Below are 18,787 nucleotides of genomic sequence, written 5' to 3' on the forward strand. Positions count from 1 at the left end.
AGGAGGAGGAGTTTCCCCTCCTCGATGGAAGGGCTGGACCTCCCCAAGCGTGGGCTCTTGAGGTGAGGGCCCTCTACCTGCGGGTTCCCTGCTGACTTCCAAGAAACGCCTGGCTGTGTCTCCAGAGAAGGCGAAGGGTCAGGAGCCCCGGTGTGATTGCACTGGCTTTCCCGTTGGTACGATGCCCAGAGTGGGAGGGCGGCCTTGGGTCAGAGGAAGTAGATTTCCGGAGGGTGGCTCCCAGGCCTCCCAGAGACCTTGAGGCAGGAGGTAAGTGGCCCAGGCCCACCCCCGCTCCCTAGCCCCTGACCCCAGGGGTGCTGATGTCCGGGGGTACAGCCCACAGGACACTGGGCACCTGGTTCCTACCCAGGGGCCCAGCTTAGGCCGAGGGACTTAGGGAAGGGCTGTCGGTGGGGCCCAGGCTGAGTCAGCACTTCCACTGGGCCTTCTGTGAGCTCCACGCCCACCCTGAGCTGGGGCAGTGACCCGTGATCCTAGCTGCTGGCATTGACCATGTGACTGATGGCCCTTTGCCAGCTAGCACCTCCCCCCTCCTCCCTAAACTCTCAGAGGTCTGTCTCTTTACTCCTAGGCCCCCCTCGCCACTGCAAGCTCACCCCATCCCCGGACAGGGGCAGTGGGAGAGGGGGTGGAGAAGCCCAGGGCAGCAACGACCGAGTGGCCTTGGCCAGGCCTTGATGCAGCCCCCGGGCCAGCCTGCCCAGCAGGAGGGATCACTGCCTTTTAAAACAAGGGTCTTTCTGCCCGGGCTCCAGGGAGCAGCCAGATGACCCCCCCCCCCCCACTTCCTGGCCTAGCCAAAGTCCTCTGGTTTTGAAGTTCTGTGGAACCCCAGGCATCAGCCCGGACGCCAGCACTGTCATCGTTCTCATGCTGTCCCCATGCACGTGATGACGAACAGGGAACTGGGAACTCCTCTGTTGCCCAAGAAGGCACAAGAGGCTGAATGAGCAGAAAGGGAAGGAAGTGGCCTTGGCTGTGGCCGTCGAGGATGCCCGCACCTGCCCCAGACCCAGGAGGCTGACTCCAGGGCTGGGGCAGCTGTTGGCGGGGGCCGGCTGGGCACATGAGGGTGAGGGGGCCAGGGGGCCTCACGCCCTGGGGGAGGCATCTTCTCGGGGGGCCAGAGCCCCCTAGGTGCACTGGGCTGAGTCAGGGCCTCGGGGTCCCGGCTCCGCTGTTCACCCGCAGCGGCATGGCTTTGGATGGGTTGCTCTTCCCTCGGCTTCTGTGTAGTCACCTGTGAAATGACCGGATAACAGTACTTGCCTTGGGGTGGGGGCGAGAGCGGGGAGACCCCTCTGGGCAGGGGCAGGCTGTCGTTGGAACCCCAGTGGGTACGTCTTATTCACACCCAGCCATGGCTGGTGGGGTGCGGAGGCGGGTGCTGGGGGCAGTGCCTGCCGCCCCGATAGTAACCCCCGGCCCTCCAGCTGTCGTCCTGTTTCATTCTGGGCTGGAGGTCTCTGTGGCCACCGACCTTTGCCTCATCTAGGGAGCAGGAAGTGGCACGGGGTGTCCCCCTGCCGCACAGCCAGGCAGGCCCCGACACCCCCGCCCGGCGTCCGGGCGCTGTCTTTGCAGAGCTCCACGCAGGAGATTGGCGAAGAGCTGGTCAACGGGGTCATCTACTCCATCTCCCTGCGCAAGGTTCAGGTGTACCACGGCGCCAACAAGGGCCAGCGCTGGCTTGGGGTGAGTGTGGATGGGGCGTCTCCGTGCCCAGAACCTCGAGAAGGCCCGGGATCCAGGGGCCACCCTGGCCACTCCACTGGGCTCCCTCCCAGGGCTTTCCTGCCTGAGGGTCCCCCAGTCCTGCTCCCAAAGGAATCTGGGCCCTCACCCCTCCCCTACAGTCCAGCCCTGGGCTGGGCCAAGTGCATAGTTCACTGTTCACTTATTTGTATGAACATCAAAAAAGACACTTTTATACTATTTCCCCTTCATGTGAGGCGGGGTTTATTTATGCATTTTGCCCCAGTATTTCTTGTTTTAACGACTGTCCTTCCACACCTTCTCCAAGGCTTTCATCACCTTACTTGGTAGGGCTTTTTTTTTTTTTTTTAACCCAAAAAGGGCTCAGGCTACTATATATGGTTCTCTGCAACTTGCCATCACGGAACACAACTCCATGACCCCTCCAGGTCAGAGCGGGGGCCTGACAGATGCATAACATTTCAGAAGGGAGGCTGGTTACCAACCACAACTCAGCCTTTCACTGCCGTGGACCTTGACGGGATTCCTTTCTGCAGCCATTTCCACAGTGCCGCCCTGAATAGCCTCTGGGTCCTAACATACCGTGCCCTTCCACCCCAGGCTGAGCCTCTGTTTTCTCATCTCTAGAACGGGGATGCTTTGCCAGGGATCTCGGGGATTCTGCCCTTAATGTGGCGAGGCGCTATCATTACTCAGCTAACAAAACGACCTGAAGGTGTTGGTATTGCTAGTTTTCATCATCCCCCACCTCCAGTTCAAAAGCTGAGACCCTTTTTCTGTCCGGGGCACTCACGTCCCATCTCCTTCCAGAAGTCACCGAGCGCTTGGGACTTCCTCTGAGTTCCAACCCCTGCCCTCCTAGTGGGCCACGGTGCTGCCGCTGACCGTCTGTCCCTCTCTGTCCCACCCCAGTATGAAAATGAGTCAGCCCTAAACCTGTATGAGACCTGCAAGGTGCGGACCGTGAAGGCAGGCACGCTGGAGAAGCTGGTGGAGCATCTGGTGCCCGCCTTCCAGGGCAGCGACCTCTCCTATGTCACCATCTTCCTGTGCACCTACCGAGCCTTCACCACCACCCAGCGGGTCCTGGACCTGCTGTTCCAAAGGTGAGCGCCCCGCCCCTCCCCGGCACAGCGGCTCCCCGCCCACCCACTGGCTGTGTGTCTTGGGAATGTCGCTTTACCTCTCTGAGCTTCAGTTTGCTCACGTGAAGGCCGGGCTGCCCAGAGGCCCAACCTCCCAGGGCTGTCAGGACTGTCGGATAAGCGTGGACAGTGCAGCCAGCGCCGGCCCTGTGGAAAGGGCTGCTGAGGGATGGGGTGGTTTTAATTAAGGTTTTCCTCTGCCCCGTGGAGAAGCTCTCTGCTTTCAGCCCCTGGGCAGAACAGTTTTCCCATTTGTAAAGGAGGTTCCAGATTCTGTCTCAGGGGTCCTTCCTGGGAGTAGGCAGAGCAGGGCTGGCTGGGGGCTGGCTGAGGGCCCAGGCCCACTCAGGCATCTGTAAGGTGCTGGTTGGGCTCATTCATTTAGCAATACATACGAAGCACCGACCATGTACAGGCACTTTTCTAGGCATTTGGCTTAATTCAGTGAACGGTGCAGACAAAAATCCCTGCCCTCCCGGGCTTCCATCCTAGTCGGGGGGTCAGCCAGTAACACTAGACGTCATAGCAGGTACGGTAGATGTGACGCCCTCACGGCCTCCTCTAGATACGGGTGCATCCTCCCTTATTCCAGCGTGAACGGCGGACCTCAGGACCAACTGAAAAAGTGAGTAGACTTTGGGTCTGATGGGAGGGGCTGGGCAGAACCCTGGCTGCCACACATCCTGTGATTCCCGCTAGAGGGCTGAGGTCTGGGGGCTCCTCCTGCAGGAGGAAAGGAGTCAGAGCTGTGGCTGGGGTCCCATGTCCCCAGGGAGCAGAGGGGAGGCTGGGGGCTGAGAGCCGGCCCCTGAGAGCATCCATCTCCGCTCAGATCCGGGGCCCAGGACAGGAGGTGTGGGGGGCCAAGCTGCTGACACTTAAGCCTCGCAGCCCACTGCGAGTGCTCAGCTGGGGCTCACGGGAGCTCAGTCAGGGTCAGGGGGCCGGCTACGTCCCCACCACCAAGAAGAGCGTCCCTGGGAGGACGAGCCCCACACTCCGGCGCGGAGACTAAGGCAGCCGCCGGTGCGCGAGGCCCGTGAAGGCCGGGCAGGGGGCACGCTCTGCTTGTCCCCTCCTCCCTCCCCTGTTTACGCAGCGCCTACTGTGTGCGGCCAGCCCAGCGCAATGAACAGAGCAGGCGCGGCCCTCCCTGCCCTCCTGCAGTTTCCTTTCCAGTGGGGAGGGCCCGGGGGGCTGGGGGCAGACAGGAGAGAGTCAGGCTCCCCCGAGGAAGGGAGAGGTGGTCACCAGGGATGGAGGGCCCCTTCCTACCAAGACTGCCGACCAGGCCTGCCCCTGCCTGGCAGCCCAGTGCGAGTGGGGCAGGGGCGGGCCCAGAAGCCCAGCCCCCATGGGGGAGCCAGGGGAGGGCCGCGTGGAAGGAGAGGCCAGGCCCCTGACTCTGCTGCCCGCCCACCTGCCCCCAGTGCCGTCTCCTCCATCCTGGGCACCTGGCTGGACCAGTACTCTGAGGACTTCTGTCAGCCCCCGGACTTCCCCTGCCTCAAGCAGCTGGTGGCCTACGTGCAGCTCAACATGCCCGGCTCCGACCTGGAGCGCCGGGCCCACCTTCTCCTGGCCCAGCTGGAGCACACAGAGCTCATCAAGGCAGAGCCGGAGGGTGAGGAGATCGGGGTGGGTGCGTGTGAGCGTGAGGGGAGGGATCGGTGCTGGACACGGAGGAGCCCCCGAGGTTGCTTCAGACCGCCCACGTGGGGACCGCTGTCGGGGAAGATGTCCTGGGCTGGTTCTTGAGCTGAGGCTTGTCTTAGAAGGCAGTGGTGTGTCTCGGAAAAAAAGGCAGGCGTGTTGCTGAACTTTGCTCCTCTTGCAGCTCTTTCTCCAGCTCTGAAACCAACTCCAGCCCTAGAGCCAGTGCCAGCACCAGCTCTAGCACCCAGGCCGGTGCCAGGTCCAGACCTCGAGCCGGTGCCAGGTCCAGACCTCGAGCCAGCTCTGGCACCAACACCAGCACCAGCTCCAGAGCTGGAGCCAGCTCTCTCTCAGACTCTAGAGCTCGGGCCAGCTCTAGCCCCAGAGCCTTCCTGGCCTTTGCCTGTGGCTGCAGAGAACGGGCTGGGTGAGGAGAAGCCTCACCTCCTGGCGTTCCCGCCCGACCTGGTGGCAGAGCAGTTCACGCTGATGGACGCGGTAGGCAGCTCGTCTCAGCAGGGCGGGCGGGGGTGCACCTTCCTTCAGGCGTCTGCCCTGCCCTGTCCAGAGCTGATGTTCTGCCCCAAATCCCATTACAAACCGTGTCGCCTGGGCAGGTTTCCTCACCTGAAAGCCTCGACTCCCCTCCAGGCTGTGGACCCGGGCCCCATCCCTCGCACACGGTGTCTGGGTGGAATGAGGTGGAACGGTAGAAAGCTGGGCGGGGTCTGGCCCACCTGGTAGCGGACGGGAGCTCACTCCATGGGCCGCCCCCGCTGCCCCCCACGTCGGCTGAGGAGGCCTCAGCAGCTTCAGCACTTAGCAGGCACCTGGTGCGTGCTAGAAGCCGTGGCAGACGGCAGACGCAGCCTCTGACTGTAGTGCCCACGTGAATGGGCATCTGGACAGGGGACAGGCCTGAGGCGTGATCAAGGGCGCAAAGCACCGCCTGGTATGGGCAGGTGTGAGCCGCAGCTGGTGCTGGGAGTTAGGGTGGACTGGGGAAGGTGGCCACCTCTCTTTCCTGCCAGGGTCACCCTGGGTCACCTCGTGCTGGGTGCCCACAGTGGGCAGGGAACAAAACGAAGAGACGCCACCTCCCCGCACCTCCCCCGGCCGGGCTCGAGCCACCTCCCCGGCTTCCAGAGCTCCAGCTCTGACCGGTGACCCTGCCTGGGCCTTGGGGGGGGACTGTGGGCGTTGAGCTGGGGTGCGGCAGAGCCGGGTGACCTTCCCCTTGCCCCCAGGAGCTGTTCAAGAAGGTGGTGCCCTACCACTGCCTGGGCTCCATCTGGTCCCAGCGGGACAAGAGGGGCAAGGAGCACCTGGCTCCCACCGTCCGTGCCACCGTCGCCCAGTTCAACAGCGTGGCCAACTGCGTCATCACCACCTGCCTCGGGGACCGGAGCGTGACGGCCCGCGCCAGGGCCAGGGTGGTGGAGCACTGGATCGAGGTGGCCAGGGTACGTGGCCGCCGAGGGCCCGGGGGAGCCCCTTCTGCCCCTGGGTTGATCTCATCCGACCCCAGGAGCACCTCCCGGGGCATCTGTCCCATCCGGGAGGGGGGGTTCCCCCCTAAGAGGGACTGAAGCTGGAGCAGGTGGGAGCTCGGCCCCCTCTCACAGCCTGGCCCCTCCCTCCCAGGAGTGCCGGGTCCTCAAGAACTTTTCGTCCCTCTACGCCATCCTCTCTGCTCTGCAGAGCAACTCCATCCACCGGCTGAAGAAGACGTGGGAAGAAGTTTCCAGGTGGGCAGGCTCCTCCCTGGAGGAGCTCCAGGGTGGACCCGGGGCCTCCCACGGGGCTGGGTGCTGCCTGGAACCTGCCCAGAGACAGTGCATCCTGGGGGGCGGGGTCTCTCAGGCCCAGCAGTTCTGCCTCAGGACCTGGTCTCCTTGTCTGGCAGGTACTGGATTGAGCCACGTTGGGGATTTTCACGTGTCTGCTTCAACCACGCGACTCTGTGCACTTAAAATCAGAACTAGCCAAAACAGAGCCGCTCAGTAGACTGGGAATGGGGTTCCCCGGTGACCCACATGAGACCCACCCCTCTAGACCTACCAAGCCCTTAGGGTCCAGCGGAACTCTGTTTGGAAACCACCCATCCAGGAGGTTGGGGTCTCTGGGTCCTCAGATGTTTTCGCCGCCGCCCCCCGCCCCACCGTGCGCTCCTTTCTCCTTCCTTCCCCCAGGGACAGCGTCCGCATCTTTCAGAAGCTGTCGGAGATTTTCTCAGATGAGAACAACTACTCCCTAAGCAGAGAGCTGCTCATCAAGGTGGAGCCCGGGGGCTTGGGGTGGACGGGCTTATGTTCCACTGAAAGTTTCTTCGAAAACTTCTCATGAGATCTCTCGGGTCTGTGGGCAGGTGGGGGGCAGTTTGGGAGACAGGAGGCCGTAGTACAGGGCTGGAGCAGGGCAGCTGGGCTGTTCCAGAGCTTTGGGCGGGGGAGGAGCACGATTAGGGTCTCCTGGGTCCTCACTGGTCCCGCACCCGGGCGCTCGGGGTGGATGAGGTCAAGGAGGAGGGTCTCTTCCTCCCCCAGAGCAGCCCAGCCTGTCTCCCAAAGCCAGGCCCTGCTGCTGTTCTGTCTGCACTCACCTCCGAGGGCCAGGCACCCCGCCTGCCCAGGGATGGTACTGCAGCGGCCGCCCAGCCGTCCTCCAAATGAGCAGACCCAGGAGGTAGATCTGGGGGCTGGGGGCTCTTCCCTCTGCCTCAGGGCAGACACTGCAAAGGAATCCAGGGACTCTTCTCAGAGTCTCACCACAGGGCCTTTGTTGGCTGTGACAAATGCCCCAGATGGCTTGTGGCAAGTGCAGGGGGGGTGCTAATGCATTCACGCGGGTCCTTTCCCAGAAACTTTCATATAAAGAGGAAGCAAAGTGTTACCACCCAGTGCTCCCAGCAGCCCCAGCTCACCGTCTCAGAGGTGGCACCAAGGAGACCCCTCCTGAGTGGATGAAGGCAGAGCTCTGTGCAGGGGACATCCCGAGGGGCTCCGTGGGGATGTGAAGGCTTTGGCCCGGCAGACACCCTGCTCAGCCAGGCCCCCCTCCAGAGTCCCTGTCCCACTCTCGATGGCTCGCCCGGCTGGGGGCCGGCACACACCAGAGGCTCTGAGCCCAGGACCTGGTCCGTGGAGGGCGGGGGCGTGGGCAGCAGGGCCTCCTGCTCTCCTCTGAGTCCTTCTGAGGCTCATTCAGAGGCAAGGCGCTGCCTGTCTCTGGGCCTCAATTTCCTCATCTGGAGAGTGGGGGAATGCTGACCCCGGGGTGCCAACTTCACGGGGAGGCAGTGAGGTTCAAGGGGGAAGGGAAACCTGCGTGAGTTTTGTGCAGGACCTCCTACCCTCCTGCAGAGACGGGGGGTCGGGGGGAACAGCACAGCCACAGTGATGGAGGCGTGGCGCTGAGTCCTTGGAGACCCCGAGGGGCAGGTGTCCTCATCTGTACTTTCCAAGGAGGCCGGGCTGCTGGCCCACATTCCCACACCCCGTGAGCACCCAAGCAGGGGTGCAGATCTAGGAACAGAGTACGCTGGGGTGGCTGGAGCGTTTGCACCAGTGACCAGGGCCAAGGTCGGGTCTGCTGGTGGGTATTGGGGGGATGGGCAGAAGGCCTCACCGACCCTGTCCTCGGCCCTGCAGGAGGGGACCTCCAAGTTTGCCACCCTGGAGATGAACCCCAAGAGAGCCCAGAGGCGGCCGAAGGAGGTGGTGAGTGCGCCCAAGGCTGGGAGAGGAGGGGCCGCCCCGAGCCCCCGCTCCTGTAGCTGCGCTGCCTGACATGACCCTTAGACCGACCTCCGGGGCCTGGGGGCGCTGCGCCCTGACCAGCTGGTGTCGGGGAGCTAGTAGCCACCAGAGCAGGGGCCTGGAAGAGCTGGGCCCAGTGGGGATTTGGGAGGGGGCAGGGGCCAGGGACCATGTATCTTGGGGATTTGCCAAGTGCCAGGCCTGGAAGGTGGCTAGAGGGAGTTTGGGTCCATGCATGCTGGGAGGGGACTTGGGAGCAATGGCTAAAGGTCCCCAGGCTGCTCCAAGTGGGAGGCCTGGGTGGGGCCGAGGGGTTTTCAGGGGAGGGGCCTTGCTCATCAGTCCACCATCCCCCGCCCCTGCCCAGTTATCACAGGGTGTCATCCAGGGCACCGTTCCCTACCTGGGCACGTTCCTCACAGACCTGGTGATGCTGGACACCGCAATGAAGGACTATCTGTATGTGAGTGAGCCCAGGGCCGGGGTCGGGGTGGGGGTCCTGAGCCCCGAGCTCTCAGCAGAGGGTGCACCTCATCTTACGAGAGCCCCCTGGCCGTCCCTGTGTCCCGGGGACACCTGCCCATCTCAGCAGTGAGTGAACAGAGCTTGGTGCCCGGCTGGTGGGGCTCAGAACTGCAGGGGGTTTGACCCAGCAGGACGCAGCCCCTCCCTCAGGTGGCGGCCATGGGTGGAGAGGCTGGGCCCTCCAAGGTCGGGCACATGTGGCCAACCTGGCCTTCCTGCCCAAGGCCTCGGTCTCTCTAGCTGTTCTCAGACCCCTGAGCCTCGGCGCCCCCCTCCCACCCCTCCCTGGCACTCCGGTCCCACCCAGGTCCAGGTGTGTGTGCTGTGCTGCCCCCTGGTGTGTGTTCTGGGTAGTGCAGCCTGGGACCCGGGAGGGGTGGTCATGGGCTAGGGGACACTTTCTGATGGACGCTGGCCGTGTGCTTTCCAGGGGAGGCTGATCAACTTCGAGAAGAGGAGGAAGGTGAGCAGCCGCAGCCTCACGGGAAGGGGGCCCGTGTGGGGGGCGGGATCAGAGAGCCACCTGGCTAGAACTCCTGGCTCCGACCCTTCCCTTTTACATTTTTGGGGAGAGTTGGATACAGAGAGAGGGGGAGCCTCTCCCACGGGAGGATGGGGCAGGAGGTCGAATCAAGGACACCTTCCTGGAGGGGCTGTTTGAACCTGGCGGTGAGGACAGGGTGGGAAGTGGGGACCCAGAGGCTGGCACAGGCCTGGCCCACCCAGACCGTCAGCGTCCTGTCCTTCCCTCTGGCCCCAGGAATTCGAAGTGATCGCCCAGATCAAGCTGCTCCAGTCGGCCTGCAACAATTACAGCATCGCACCCGAAGAGCACTTTGGGGCCTGGTTCCGGGCTATGGAGCGGCTCAGCGAGGCTGACAGGTGAGTCCGGGCAGGAGCTGGGGGGGCACACGTGGGCTGTCTCTGGGCAGCTCCAGAGAGCCTGTGACTTGGGATCCTGGGCAGCCTTGGATGCTGTCGCTGGTGACGGCCGGGCCCCTGGCCTCTAGCTGCCGGGCAGGCACCGGGAGGGAGACCCGAGTGCGGCTCCTCACAGCCGCCACTTTGTCCTGTAGCTACACCTTGTCGTGTGAGTTGGAGCCCCCTTCCGAGTCGGCCAGCAACACCCTCAAGGTCAAGAAGAACACGGCCATCGTCAAGCGCTGGAGCGAGTTGAGTGGCCGGGTGGGCAGGGGCGCTCCCTCGGGGCTCAGGGAAGCTTCGGGCTGAGAGTGGGCTCAGGAGTCAGGCAGCTGGCACTGGGATCCCAGCTCCCCCGCCGACAGCCCTGTGACTGGGCCACTTGCTCCACCCCTCCGGGCCTCAGTTTTTTCTCCCTGTGAAATGGGGTGATGCTAAATGATCTGTCGGACGCTGGAGCCAATGGGGTGATTGCCTGAGCACTCGGCCCAGAGTGCAGGGGACAGGGGTGGGCTGTGTCCCAGGAGAGGCCTCCCCCAAGTCAGCCAGCCCTTCCATTGCAGCCGCCAGGCCCCCAGCACGGAGCTCAGTACCAGCAGCAGCTGCCACTCCAAGTCCTGTGACCAGCTCAGGTGCGGCCCCTACCTCAGCAGCGGGGACATCGCCGACGCACTCAGTGTCCACTCGGCCGGCTCCTCCAGCTCCGATGTGGAGGAGATCAACGTGAGCTTTGTCCCAGAGTCCCCTGACGGCCAGGAGAAGAAGGTGACTGCCCCACCCCCTCCCTGGCAGCCCTTCTCAGCCCTTCCTAGGGCCCGAGTTCCCCGCTCCACGCTAGAAGCCCCCAGAGCTGGACAGTGGCCCGGGGCCTCTGCTGACCGTGCCGTCCCCCGCAGTTCTGGGAGTCCACCTCCCAGTCGTCCCCGGAGACCTCCGGCATCAGCTCGGCCTCCAGCAGCACCTCCTCCTCCTCAGCCTCCACCACGCCCGTGGCCACCGCGCGCACCCACAAGCGCTCCGTGTCGGGGGTCTGCAGCTGCAGCTCCGCGCTGCCCCTCTACAACCAGCAGGTGGGCGACTGCTGCATCATCCGGGTGAGCCTGGACGTGGACAATGGCAACATGTACAAGAGCATCCTGGTGAGCCGGGCGGGCGTCCCCACGGGCCCCTCGCTCTGCCGGGCAGCAAATCCGTATTGAACACCGTGGACCATCCCTGCTCTCCCAGAACTGGTCTCCTAGTGGGTTGGGAAGGACAGAGGGTCAAGCAGAAAAAGGAATCAAAGCAGCTAGTGTGTCGATGGTGATCAGTGCCGGGGCGGTGGACTAGGGGTTTACACCAGCAGTGGGGCAGGACCTCACCGATGAAGGGCCCGAGTGTAGCGGCGGGGGGAAGGGAGCAGCCTGCAGCCTCCCAAGACGGGAGTGCGCCTGGGGCTTGGAGGAGCGGCTGGAGGTCCGCAGCGAAGGAGCGGGGGTCGGGTGAAGAGTAGGGGTCAGGAGAGCAGGACAGCGTCGGGGGCCTGGATCTCGTGGGAGACAGGAGCGCTGTTAGTTGGAGCGGAGGAGGGGCAGCGGTGACTTTCGGCCTCTCCGTGGGCGCTGGGCTGGTGCCGACAGATGCAGGGCGGCCAGTTAGGAGGCGGCTGCTGCAATCCAGGGGGGATAGCAGTGGCTGCACCAGGCTGGTGGCCGTGGAGGTGGCCGGCAGTGTCAGACACCGGGGATAGTTGGAGGTGTTGAGATCTCGCCAGCGGGAGTTGCCTGCAAACACTGTGTATGTTGAGGGGGGGTTGGGGGTTGGGGGTTGGGGGGACTCCTCTCATCTTCCAGAACTCAGGCTACCAATGAGCCATTTGCACCCCCAGAATCCTCCCCCATCCTCCCACACTGGGTCAGATGCCCCGTTAACGCCGTCACCTGTGTCACCCCGAGTCTGAGGCCCGCCTGTGCTCTGGCCCTTGGGGTCGAGACAGCAGGGGTCGGCCTGCACGCGCTTTCAGCCACTGCAGGCCTGGCATGTAGGCGGCCACTGGGCATCCAGCCAGCTCCTCCTCTCTCACCTCCAGGGCTGGGACTAGATGCCTTCTGTACCCGGGTGCGATGATACCGTTGTCCTGGCTGGGCAGGGTCAAGGGGAACGGTTAAGAGGAGCAGCCCCGGGGGCAGGCAGTTACCCTGGGTGGTGTTGGGAGGAGGCGGCAGGCTTGCAGGAGTTGGGGGGGTAAGTGATTGGGGTACATGGAGGCCTCCCCGGAGGGGCAGGAGAAGGAGGCGCAACCCCCCTGGACCCAGCATCCGGTCAGAGGTTGTGCGCCCCTGTGCGCACAGTGCCGAGGCCGCTCTGAGGGCCCTGGGCTGCTGCACCCTGGACCCTCAAGCTACACCAGACCCTTGCCCTGATGGCCTGTCCCCTACCCTGTCCAGGTGACCAGCCAAGACAAGGCTCCAGCTGTAATCCGCAAAGCCATGGACAAACACAACCTGGATGCGGATGAGCCAGAAGACTACGAGCTGGTGCAGGTTATTTCGGATGATCGAAGTAAGTCAGGGCCGGTCAGGTGGGCGGTGGGGCCGGGGGGCAGGGGAGCACGGTGCCCCAGGCCCATCACCCCAGAAGACGTGCCACCGGGGTGGGCGTGGGCTTTGTCCACACACAGACCTGCCTAGGGGCAGCTCTGGATGCCCCCAGTGTCTCCTCACTGGCCCCTGGTGGCTGCGGGGCCCTTGTCCCATGCCCTTCCCTGGCCGTGAACAGTCAGTGGGAGACCTCGTTCAGTGGTAGCATCGTAGAGGAGGGGAGAGAAAAGGCTTTTCTCCTGGGGCCAGGCAGCCAGATGGCCGAGCCCACAGGCCGTACAAAAGGGTGTTTTCTGGCTAAGATGGGAAATGTGTGCTTCAGAAAGGATCATGACTGCCGTGGAGTAAAGCATCGAATTTGTGAAAATCCATGAACGTATGACACTGTCTTAGTCCGTTCTGGCTGCTATAACAAAATAACACCACTGGTGTTATTTGGTGGCTTCCAAATGACAGAAATTTATTTCTCATGGTTCTGGAGCTAGAAGTCCAAGATCAGGGTGCCAGCATGGTCAGGTTCTGGTGAAGGCCCTCTTCTGGGTTGCCGGCGGCTGACTTCTCACTGTGAACCCAAATGGTGGAAGGGCGTGGGGAGCTCTCTGGGGTCCCTTTCATAAGGGCACGAATCCCATTCGTGGGGCTCCACCCTCATGACCTAATGGCCTCCCAAAGGCCTCACCTCCTAATCCCATCACACTGGGGGTTAGGATTTCAACGAATTTAGAGAGGACACAAACTTTCAGCCCATAGTAGATACTAAACACAGAGGCTACTAGGGAGCAGCTGGGTATTCTAAAAACTGGGAAAGGGAAAGGATCAAGAACAAGCACAGACTTGGAACCAGACAGCTACAGCTTGTAGACCTCGGGCAAATTCCTTAAGTCCTCTGTGCCTGTTTTCCCATCCCCGCAATGGAGATAAAATAGGTAGTGAGTTGATCCATATATACATGACTTATATGCTCATGTGTGTACGTGTGCCATAGATGTGCCATAACTGCAAAGATTATCATCACTCTTTCCTTTCTCATGAGCTGATCCCGCATTCACAGCCATTACCCAGACAGTTAGCAATGACCCGCCACGATCCCTAGAAGTTGTTTTCTAAATCCTCTCTTACCTTGTTGCACCATTTTGGTGAGGTAAGCAAGGCAGGTGGGACCCCCATCTTACAGAAAAGGAAGACTGAGACCTAGACAGGTTAAGGATCCCTAGAAGTTGTTTTCTAAATCCTCTCTTACCTTGTTGCACCATTTTGGTGAGGTAAGCAAGGCAGGTGGGACCCCCATCCTACAGAAAAGGAAGACTGAGACTTAGACAGGTTAAGGACCAGAGTAAGAGCCACACGATGGAGCCCAGAGTACACATGTTCTAGCCCAGCAGTGGAGAATAGCAGGTTCAAGGCCAGAGGAGAGGATGGGAAACAGAGCCAAGAGCAAGTACCTGCTGGGAGCCTGGCACCCTTTGAAACCCTATGCAGGAGGCCTGGGGCAAAGCCCGCCCTTCACTTGGCCCCAGAGCCCTTGTCCTGAGTTGTGCAGGATTCCGGGGAGGTGGTCTAGGTTCTAGAAAGCTTATTGCAGCTGGAGCTCCTGATCAGTGAAGGCAGCAGGGGGCAGGATGGGATGACCCTTTACCAGCTGCAGACTGCGGTGGGGCTTTCTGGAGTTGGAGTCCTTTTTATTTTTATTTTTATTTTTATTTTATTTTTATTTTTGGCTGTGTCAGGTCTTCGTTGCTGTGCACAGGCTTTCTGTAGTTGTGGCGAGCGGGTGCTACTCTTTGTTGTGGTGCGCGGGCTTCTCATTGTGGTGGCTTCTCTTGTTGCAGAGCGCGGGCTCTAGGTGTGCGGGCTTCAGTAGTTGTGGCACGCAGACTCAGTAGTTGTAGTGCATGGGCTTAGTAGTTGTGGCGCGCAGGCTCTAGGGTATGCGGGCTTCAGTAGTTGTGGCGCATGGGCTTAGTTGTTCCATGGCACGTGGGATCTTCCCGGACCAGGGATGGAACCCGTGTCCCCTGCGTTGGCAGGCGGATTCTTAACCACAGCACCACCAGGGAAGTCCCCAGAGTCCTTTTTTTTTTGAATTCCTTTTTTCTTTTTTTTTTTAAATTAATTATTTATTTATTTATTTTTGGCCGCGTTGGGTCTTCGTTGCTGTGCGCGAGCTTTCTCTAGTTGCGGCAAGTGGGGGCTACTCTTCGTTGCGGTGCGCGGGCTTCTCATTGCGGTGCCTTCTCTTTTTGCAGAGCATGGGCTCTAAGCGTGCAGACTTCAGTAGCTGTGGCACATGGGCTCAGTAGTTGTGGCTCGCGGGCTCTAGAGCGCAGGCTCAGTAGTTGTGGCACATGGGCTTAGTTGCTCCGCAGCATGTGGGATCTTCCCAGACCAAGGATCAAACCCGTGTCTCCTGCATTGGCAGGTGGATTCTTAACCACTGTGCCACCAGGGAAGTCCCTCAGTGCCTCAGCAGAGTCTGTCCCAGGCAGGTGTCATTAAGAGGGGTCCTTGGTGGTCCTGGAGTTGCATTGAGGGGTCTCAGGTCTCCGGATCAGGCCTGCCCTCCTGGGGGCTCTCAAGTGGTGGGGTGTCCAGTGGGGCCCCCATAAGCACAGCTGACCCTCTGCCCCTCCCCGACCAGAGCTGAAGATCCCTGACAACGCCAATGTGTTCTACGCCATGAACTCTACTGCCAACTATGACTTTGTCCTAAAGAAACGGACCTTCACCAAGGGGGCAAAGGTCAGGCATGGAGCCAGCTCTACCCTCCCCCGCATGAAGCAGAAGGGACTCAAGATTGCCAAGGGCATCTTCTAACTCGTCCCTAGCTGGCCAGCCACAGAGCTGCCCTTTCCAGGGTCTAGCTGGCTGGGCAACTAAGCACTTACAGACTGCAGTGGCTCAGGCCAGGTGGGCAGCTGTGCCCAACCTGCCAGCCCAGGCCACCCCCGGACTCCAGTTTCACCCTGAACCTCTCCTGCTGCCGGGATTGATGCCTGCCAGTCGATGGGCTGACCTGGCCTCCCGTGGACCACTCGCTGCCTTAGGTGCCTTCTGCCCTCTGGAACCAGAGGACTAGCTGACTTGTGCCAAGGAGCACTGCCAATGGGCACGGAGCCCTGCATGCCGCCGGGCACTGTCCTCCGTATACTTCCCTTACACCTTGCCAGGTGTGGGCCACTGCCACCTGTGCCCATGGGCACCCCAGGGCATCACTCATCCACCGGGTCTGACCACTGCAGTTCTCTCCTCCCACCATTGTGGCCTTCCTCAGGCTGCACCAAAGATCCCATCATCAGGGCCAACTGAAAGTGAGGGAGTCTCGCCCACTGCCCACTCCAGCCCTCCCCTGGCAGAGGAGAGAGACACCCCCTTCACGGACCACACTCTTAACCGGTGAGTGAGGACGGTCTCGGCCAAGTCCCACTGATGTCAGATTTCATGACACTGCAAGTGCCATTCACCACTGCATCCTGGGCTTTACGAGACCACACGAGACGGGGATTGGTGGGAAAGGAGGGTTTCGGGGGGAGGGGAGGGGGATTGAATATTTGTATAAAAGGTGAAAAAAAATGTTTACCAGTTGGGGAGGGGCAATATTTATTTGTTGTAAATAGCAAATGCTAGACTTGAATATTATATTAAAATCCTGTTTCTACTATAGCCTGGGAGTTGTGGTATTGTTCTTTCATTGCCTGTGCTCATTGAAGTGAGATACAGACTCTCACATTCCATGTTCAAATAGGAAATCTTGCAGGGTTATTGGTTTATTTTACGCAGGAAATAAAGAAGGGCAGGAAAAGCAAGAAGGGCCAGCCACACTTCTCTGGCTCACTTAAGGAAACGGAGACGTCCACCTTTCACAGAGCACATGTTCACTTCAGTATCGTTAAACTGGGCCATGAGCTGAGACAGCCCCTCAGAACCCCTGGTATTTGAATTTGGAAGTGCTTTCACACGGCATAGCAGCAACCTATGAAATTCCAGTGTTTTTAAAAACAACATTTTTGGGACTTCCCTGGTGGTTAAGACTCTGCGCTCCCAATGCAGGGGGCCCGGGTTCGATCCCTGGGCAAGAAACTGGATCCCACATGCATGCCGCAACTAAGAGTTTACATGCCACAACTGAGGAGCCCGCGTGCCACAACTAAGACCCAGTGCAACCAAATAAATAAATAAATCTTTTTTAAATAAATAAAATAAATAAAAATAACGTTTTTAACAGAAAATGGTGGAGTAAAGATCAGTCTCTCCATGGAAACAACAGTCAAGCTGGGGAAAAAAAACAACTATCAGAATCAACAATTCTGGGACTCTGGAACCTCATCAGACACAACAGCCAGGAGAGTGCTTGATGAAGGGAGATGCTGCTGAACTTCAACTGTTAAGGAAGTCTCTGCCAGGTCACACACTGACCCCTGAGACAATGGGGCAGAAGCTGCAGTGACTACGCAACAAAGAATATAGGCCTTTCAAAAACAGTTTGGAAAAGTCACTACAGAAACGGAAGACAGCAGCCCTCAAGCAACAGAAGCGATCCCTGAGGAGGGGGAGAATCTGATTTCCAGAGTTACGATATTATAATACTCAATATCCAGGTCTCAACAAATCACAAAGCATATCAAGAAACAGAAAAATAGGGCTTGTTCACAGGAAAAAAAAAAAAAGAATTGGACAGAAACTATCCCTGAGGAGGCTCAGACATTAAAATTACTAGTCAAAGACATTAAGTCAATTGTCTTGAATATGCTCGGTGAGCTAAAAGGAACCATGGACAAAAAACTAAAGGAAATCAAGAGAACAATGTAAGAATATATAGGGAATTTAGTAAAGAGATAGGAATTATAAAAATAAACCAAGTGGAAATTCTGGATCTGAAAAGTACAATAACTGAAATGAAGAACTCACTAGAGGGGTTCAGTGGCAGATTTGAGCAGTCAGAAGAAAGAATCCGTGAACTAAGGCAGTTGAAATTATTCTGCCTGAGGAGCAGAAAGGAAAAAGAATGAAGAAGATTGAACAGACCCAGAGGGACTATGGGGACACCATCGAATATAACTGCATATGCATAAAGAGAGTCCCAGAAGGAGAGAGATTATTTGAAGAAATAATGGCTGAAAACATCTCAAATTTGATGAAAGACATAAATCTACACATTAAGAAGCTCAATGAACTCCAAGCATGATAAACTCAAAGAGAGCCACACAAGACACATTACAACACAATTGTTGAAAGACAAAAAGGAAATCTTGAAAGCAACAAGAAAGAAACAATCATGTGCAAGGGGTGGGGTGGGGTCCCTCCACAATAAGATTAACAGCTGAGTTTTTTCATCAGAAACCATGGCAACCAGAAGGCCATAGGGTGCCATAGTTAAAGTGTTGAAAGATGAGAATTCCCTGGTAGTCCAGTGGTTAGGACTGTGTGCTTCCACTGCAGGGGGCACAGGTTCAATCCCAGGTCAGGGAACTAAGATCCTGCATGCCGAGCGGTGTGGCCAAAAACAATAAAATAAAAAATAAAGTGTTGAAAGGAAAAGAATTCTATATCTAGTAAACTATCCTTTAAGGATGAAGGGAAATTAAGATGTTGCCGGATAAACAAAGTTAAGGCAGTTTGTTATTAATAGTCCTGCCTACAAGGAATGCTAAAGGGAGCCTTTTGGGTTGAATGAAAGAGCACTAGACTGTAACTCAAAGCCATATGGAGAAGTAAAGAACACTAGGAGAGGTTACTAATAGGTAATTCTAAAAGCCTGTATTGTTGCACTTTTGTTTGTACCTTTTCTTTTTTTCTATGTGACTTAAAATGCAGATTCATAAAACAATAAGTATAAGTCTGTGTTAATGGGAACAGAATGTATAAAGACATAATCTGTGACAACAACAACATAAAGGAGGGATGGAGATCATAGGAGCTGCATGTTTGTATACTACTGAAACTAATTTGGTATTATTCAAACTAGACTGTTATGAGTTTAAGATGTTCCTTGTAATCCCAAAGGCAATAAGAAAATATTTTTTTAGAAATACACTGGAAAGAAAGGAATCAAAATGGTGCACTATTAAAAAAAAATCAACCAAGGGAATTCCCCAGCGGTCCAGTGGTTAGGACTCTGCACTTTCACTGCTGAGGGCCCAGGTTCAGTCCCTGGTCAGGGAACTAAGATCCCACAAGCTGCGAGGTGTGGCCAAAAACAAAAAAAATTTTTTTTAATTAAAAAAAAATAAAATAAAATCCTTAAAAAGCAATAGTGGTGGAATTGAGGAACAAAAAGCGTAGAAGACATACAGTTATACAAACAAATAGCTAAATGGAAGAAGAAAATTCTTATCAGTAATTACTGTAAATATAAATGGGTTAAACTCTCCAATTAAAAGTCAGAGTGATAAAATGGATTTTTAAAACACCTGATCCACCTATCTACAAAGATATGAAAAACTTGAAATAAAGGATGAAAAAGGAT

At 58.1% G+C, this 18,787-nt stretch overlaps 1 protein-coding gene across 5 annotated transcripts in view; it reads left to right on the top strand.

Moving 5' to 3' along the window:
* Positions 1-18,787, top strand: part of RALGDS (ral guanine nucleotide dissociation stimulator) — a 66,595-nt gene that overhangs the window by 30,798 nt on the left and 17,010 nt on the right. For 2 of the 5 annotated variants that reach the window (XM_061199695.1, XM_061199690.1), the window contains exons 2-18: positions 1,609-1,719; positions 2,653-2,846; positions 3,412-3,510; positions 4,316-4,509; positions 4,723-5,039; positions 5,789-6,004; positions 6,186-6,289; positions 6,734-6,818; positions 8,192-8,260; positions 8,667-8,762; positions 9,255-9,287; positions 9,585-9,706; positions 9,901-9,996; positions 10,309-10,510; positions 10,642-10,884; positions 12,172-12,286; positions 14,963-15,843. In XM_061199695.1, the coding sequence (XP_061055678.1) occupies positions 1,609-1,719; positions 2,653-2,846; positions 3,412-3,510; positions 4,316-4,509; positions 4,723-5,039; positions 5,789-6,004; positions 6,186-6,289; positions 6,734-6,818; positions 8,192-8,260; positions 8,667-8,762; positions 9,255-9,287; positions 9,585-9,706; positions 9,901-9,996; positions 10,309-10,510; positions 10,642-10,884; positions 12,172-12,286; positions 14,963-15,138 (2,472 nt within the window). In that variant the 3' untranslated portion in view covers positions 15,139-15,843. Of the gene's footprint in view, positions 1-1,608; positions 1,720-2,652; positions 2,847-3,411; positions 3,511-4,315; positions 4,510-4,722; positions 5,040-5,788; positions 6,005-6,185; positions 6,290-6,733; positions 6,819-8,191; positions 8,261-8,666; positions 8,763-9,254; positions 9,288-9,584; positions 9,707-9,900; positions 9,997-10,308; positions 10,511-10,641; positions 10,885-12,171; positions 12,287-14,962; positions 15,844-18,787 lie in introns of those variants that run through there. The other 3 variants (XM_061199691.1, XM_061199692.1, XM_061199694.1) reach the window with 3 other exon arrangements.

Source organism: Eubalaena glacialis, chromosome 9 (genome assembly GCF_028564815.1).
Source record: "Eubalaena glacialis isolate mEubGla1 chromosome 9, mEubGla1.1.hap2.+ XY, whole genome shotgun sequence".
Lineage (NCBI taxonomy): Eukaryota > Metazoa > Chordata > Mammalia > Artiodactyla > Balaenidae > Eubalaena > Eubalaena glacialis.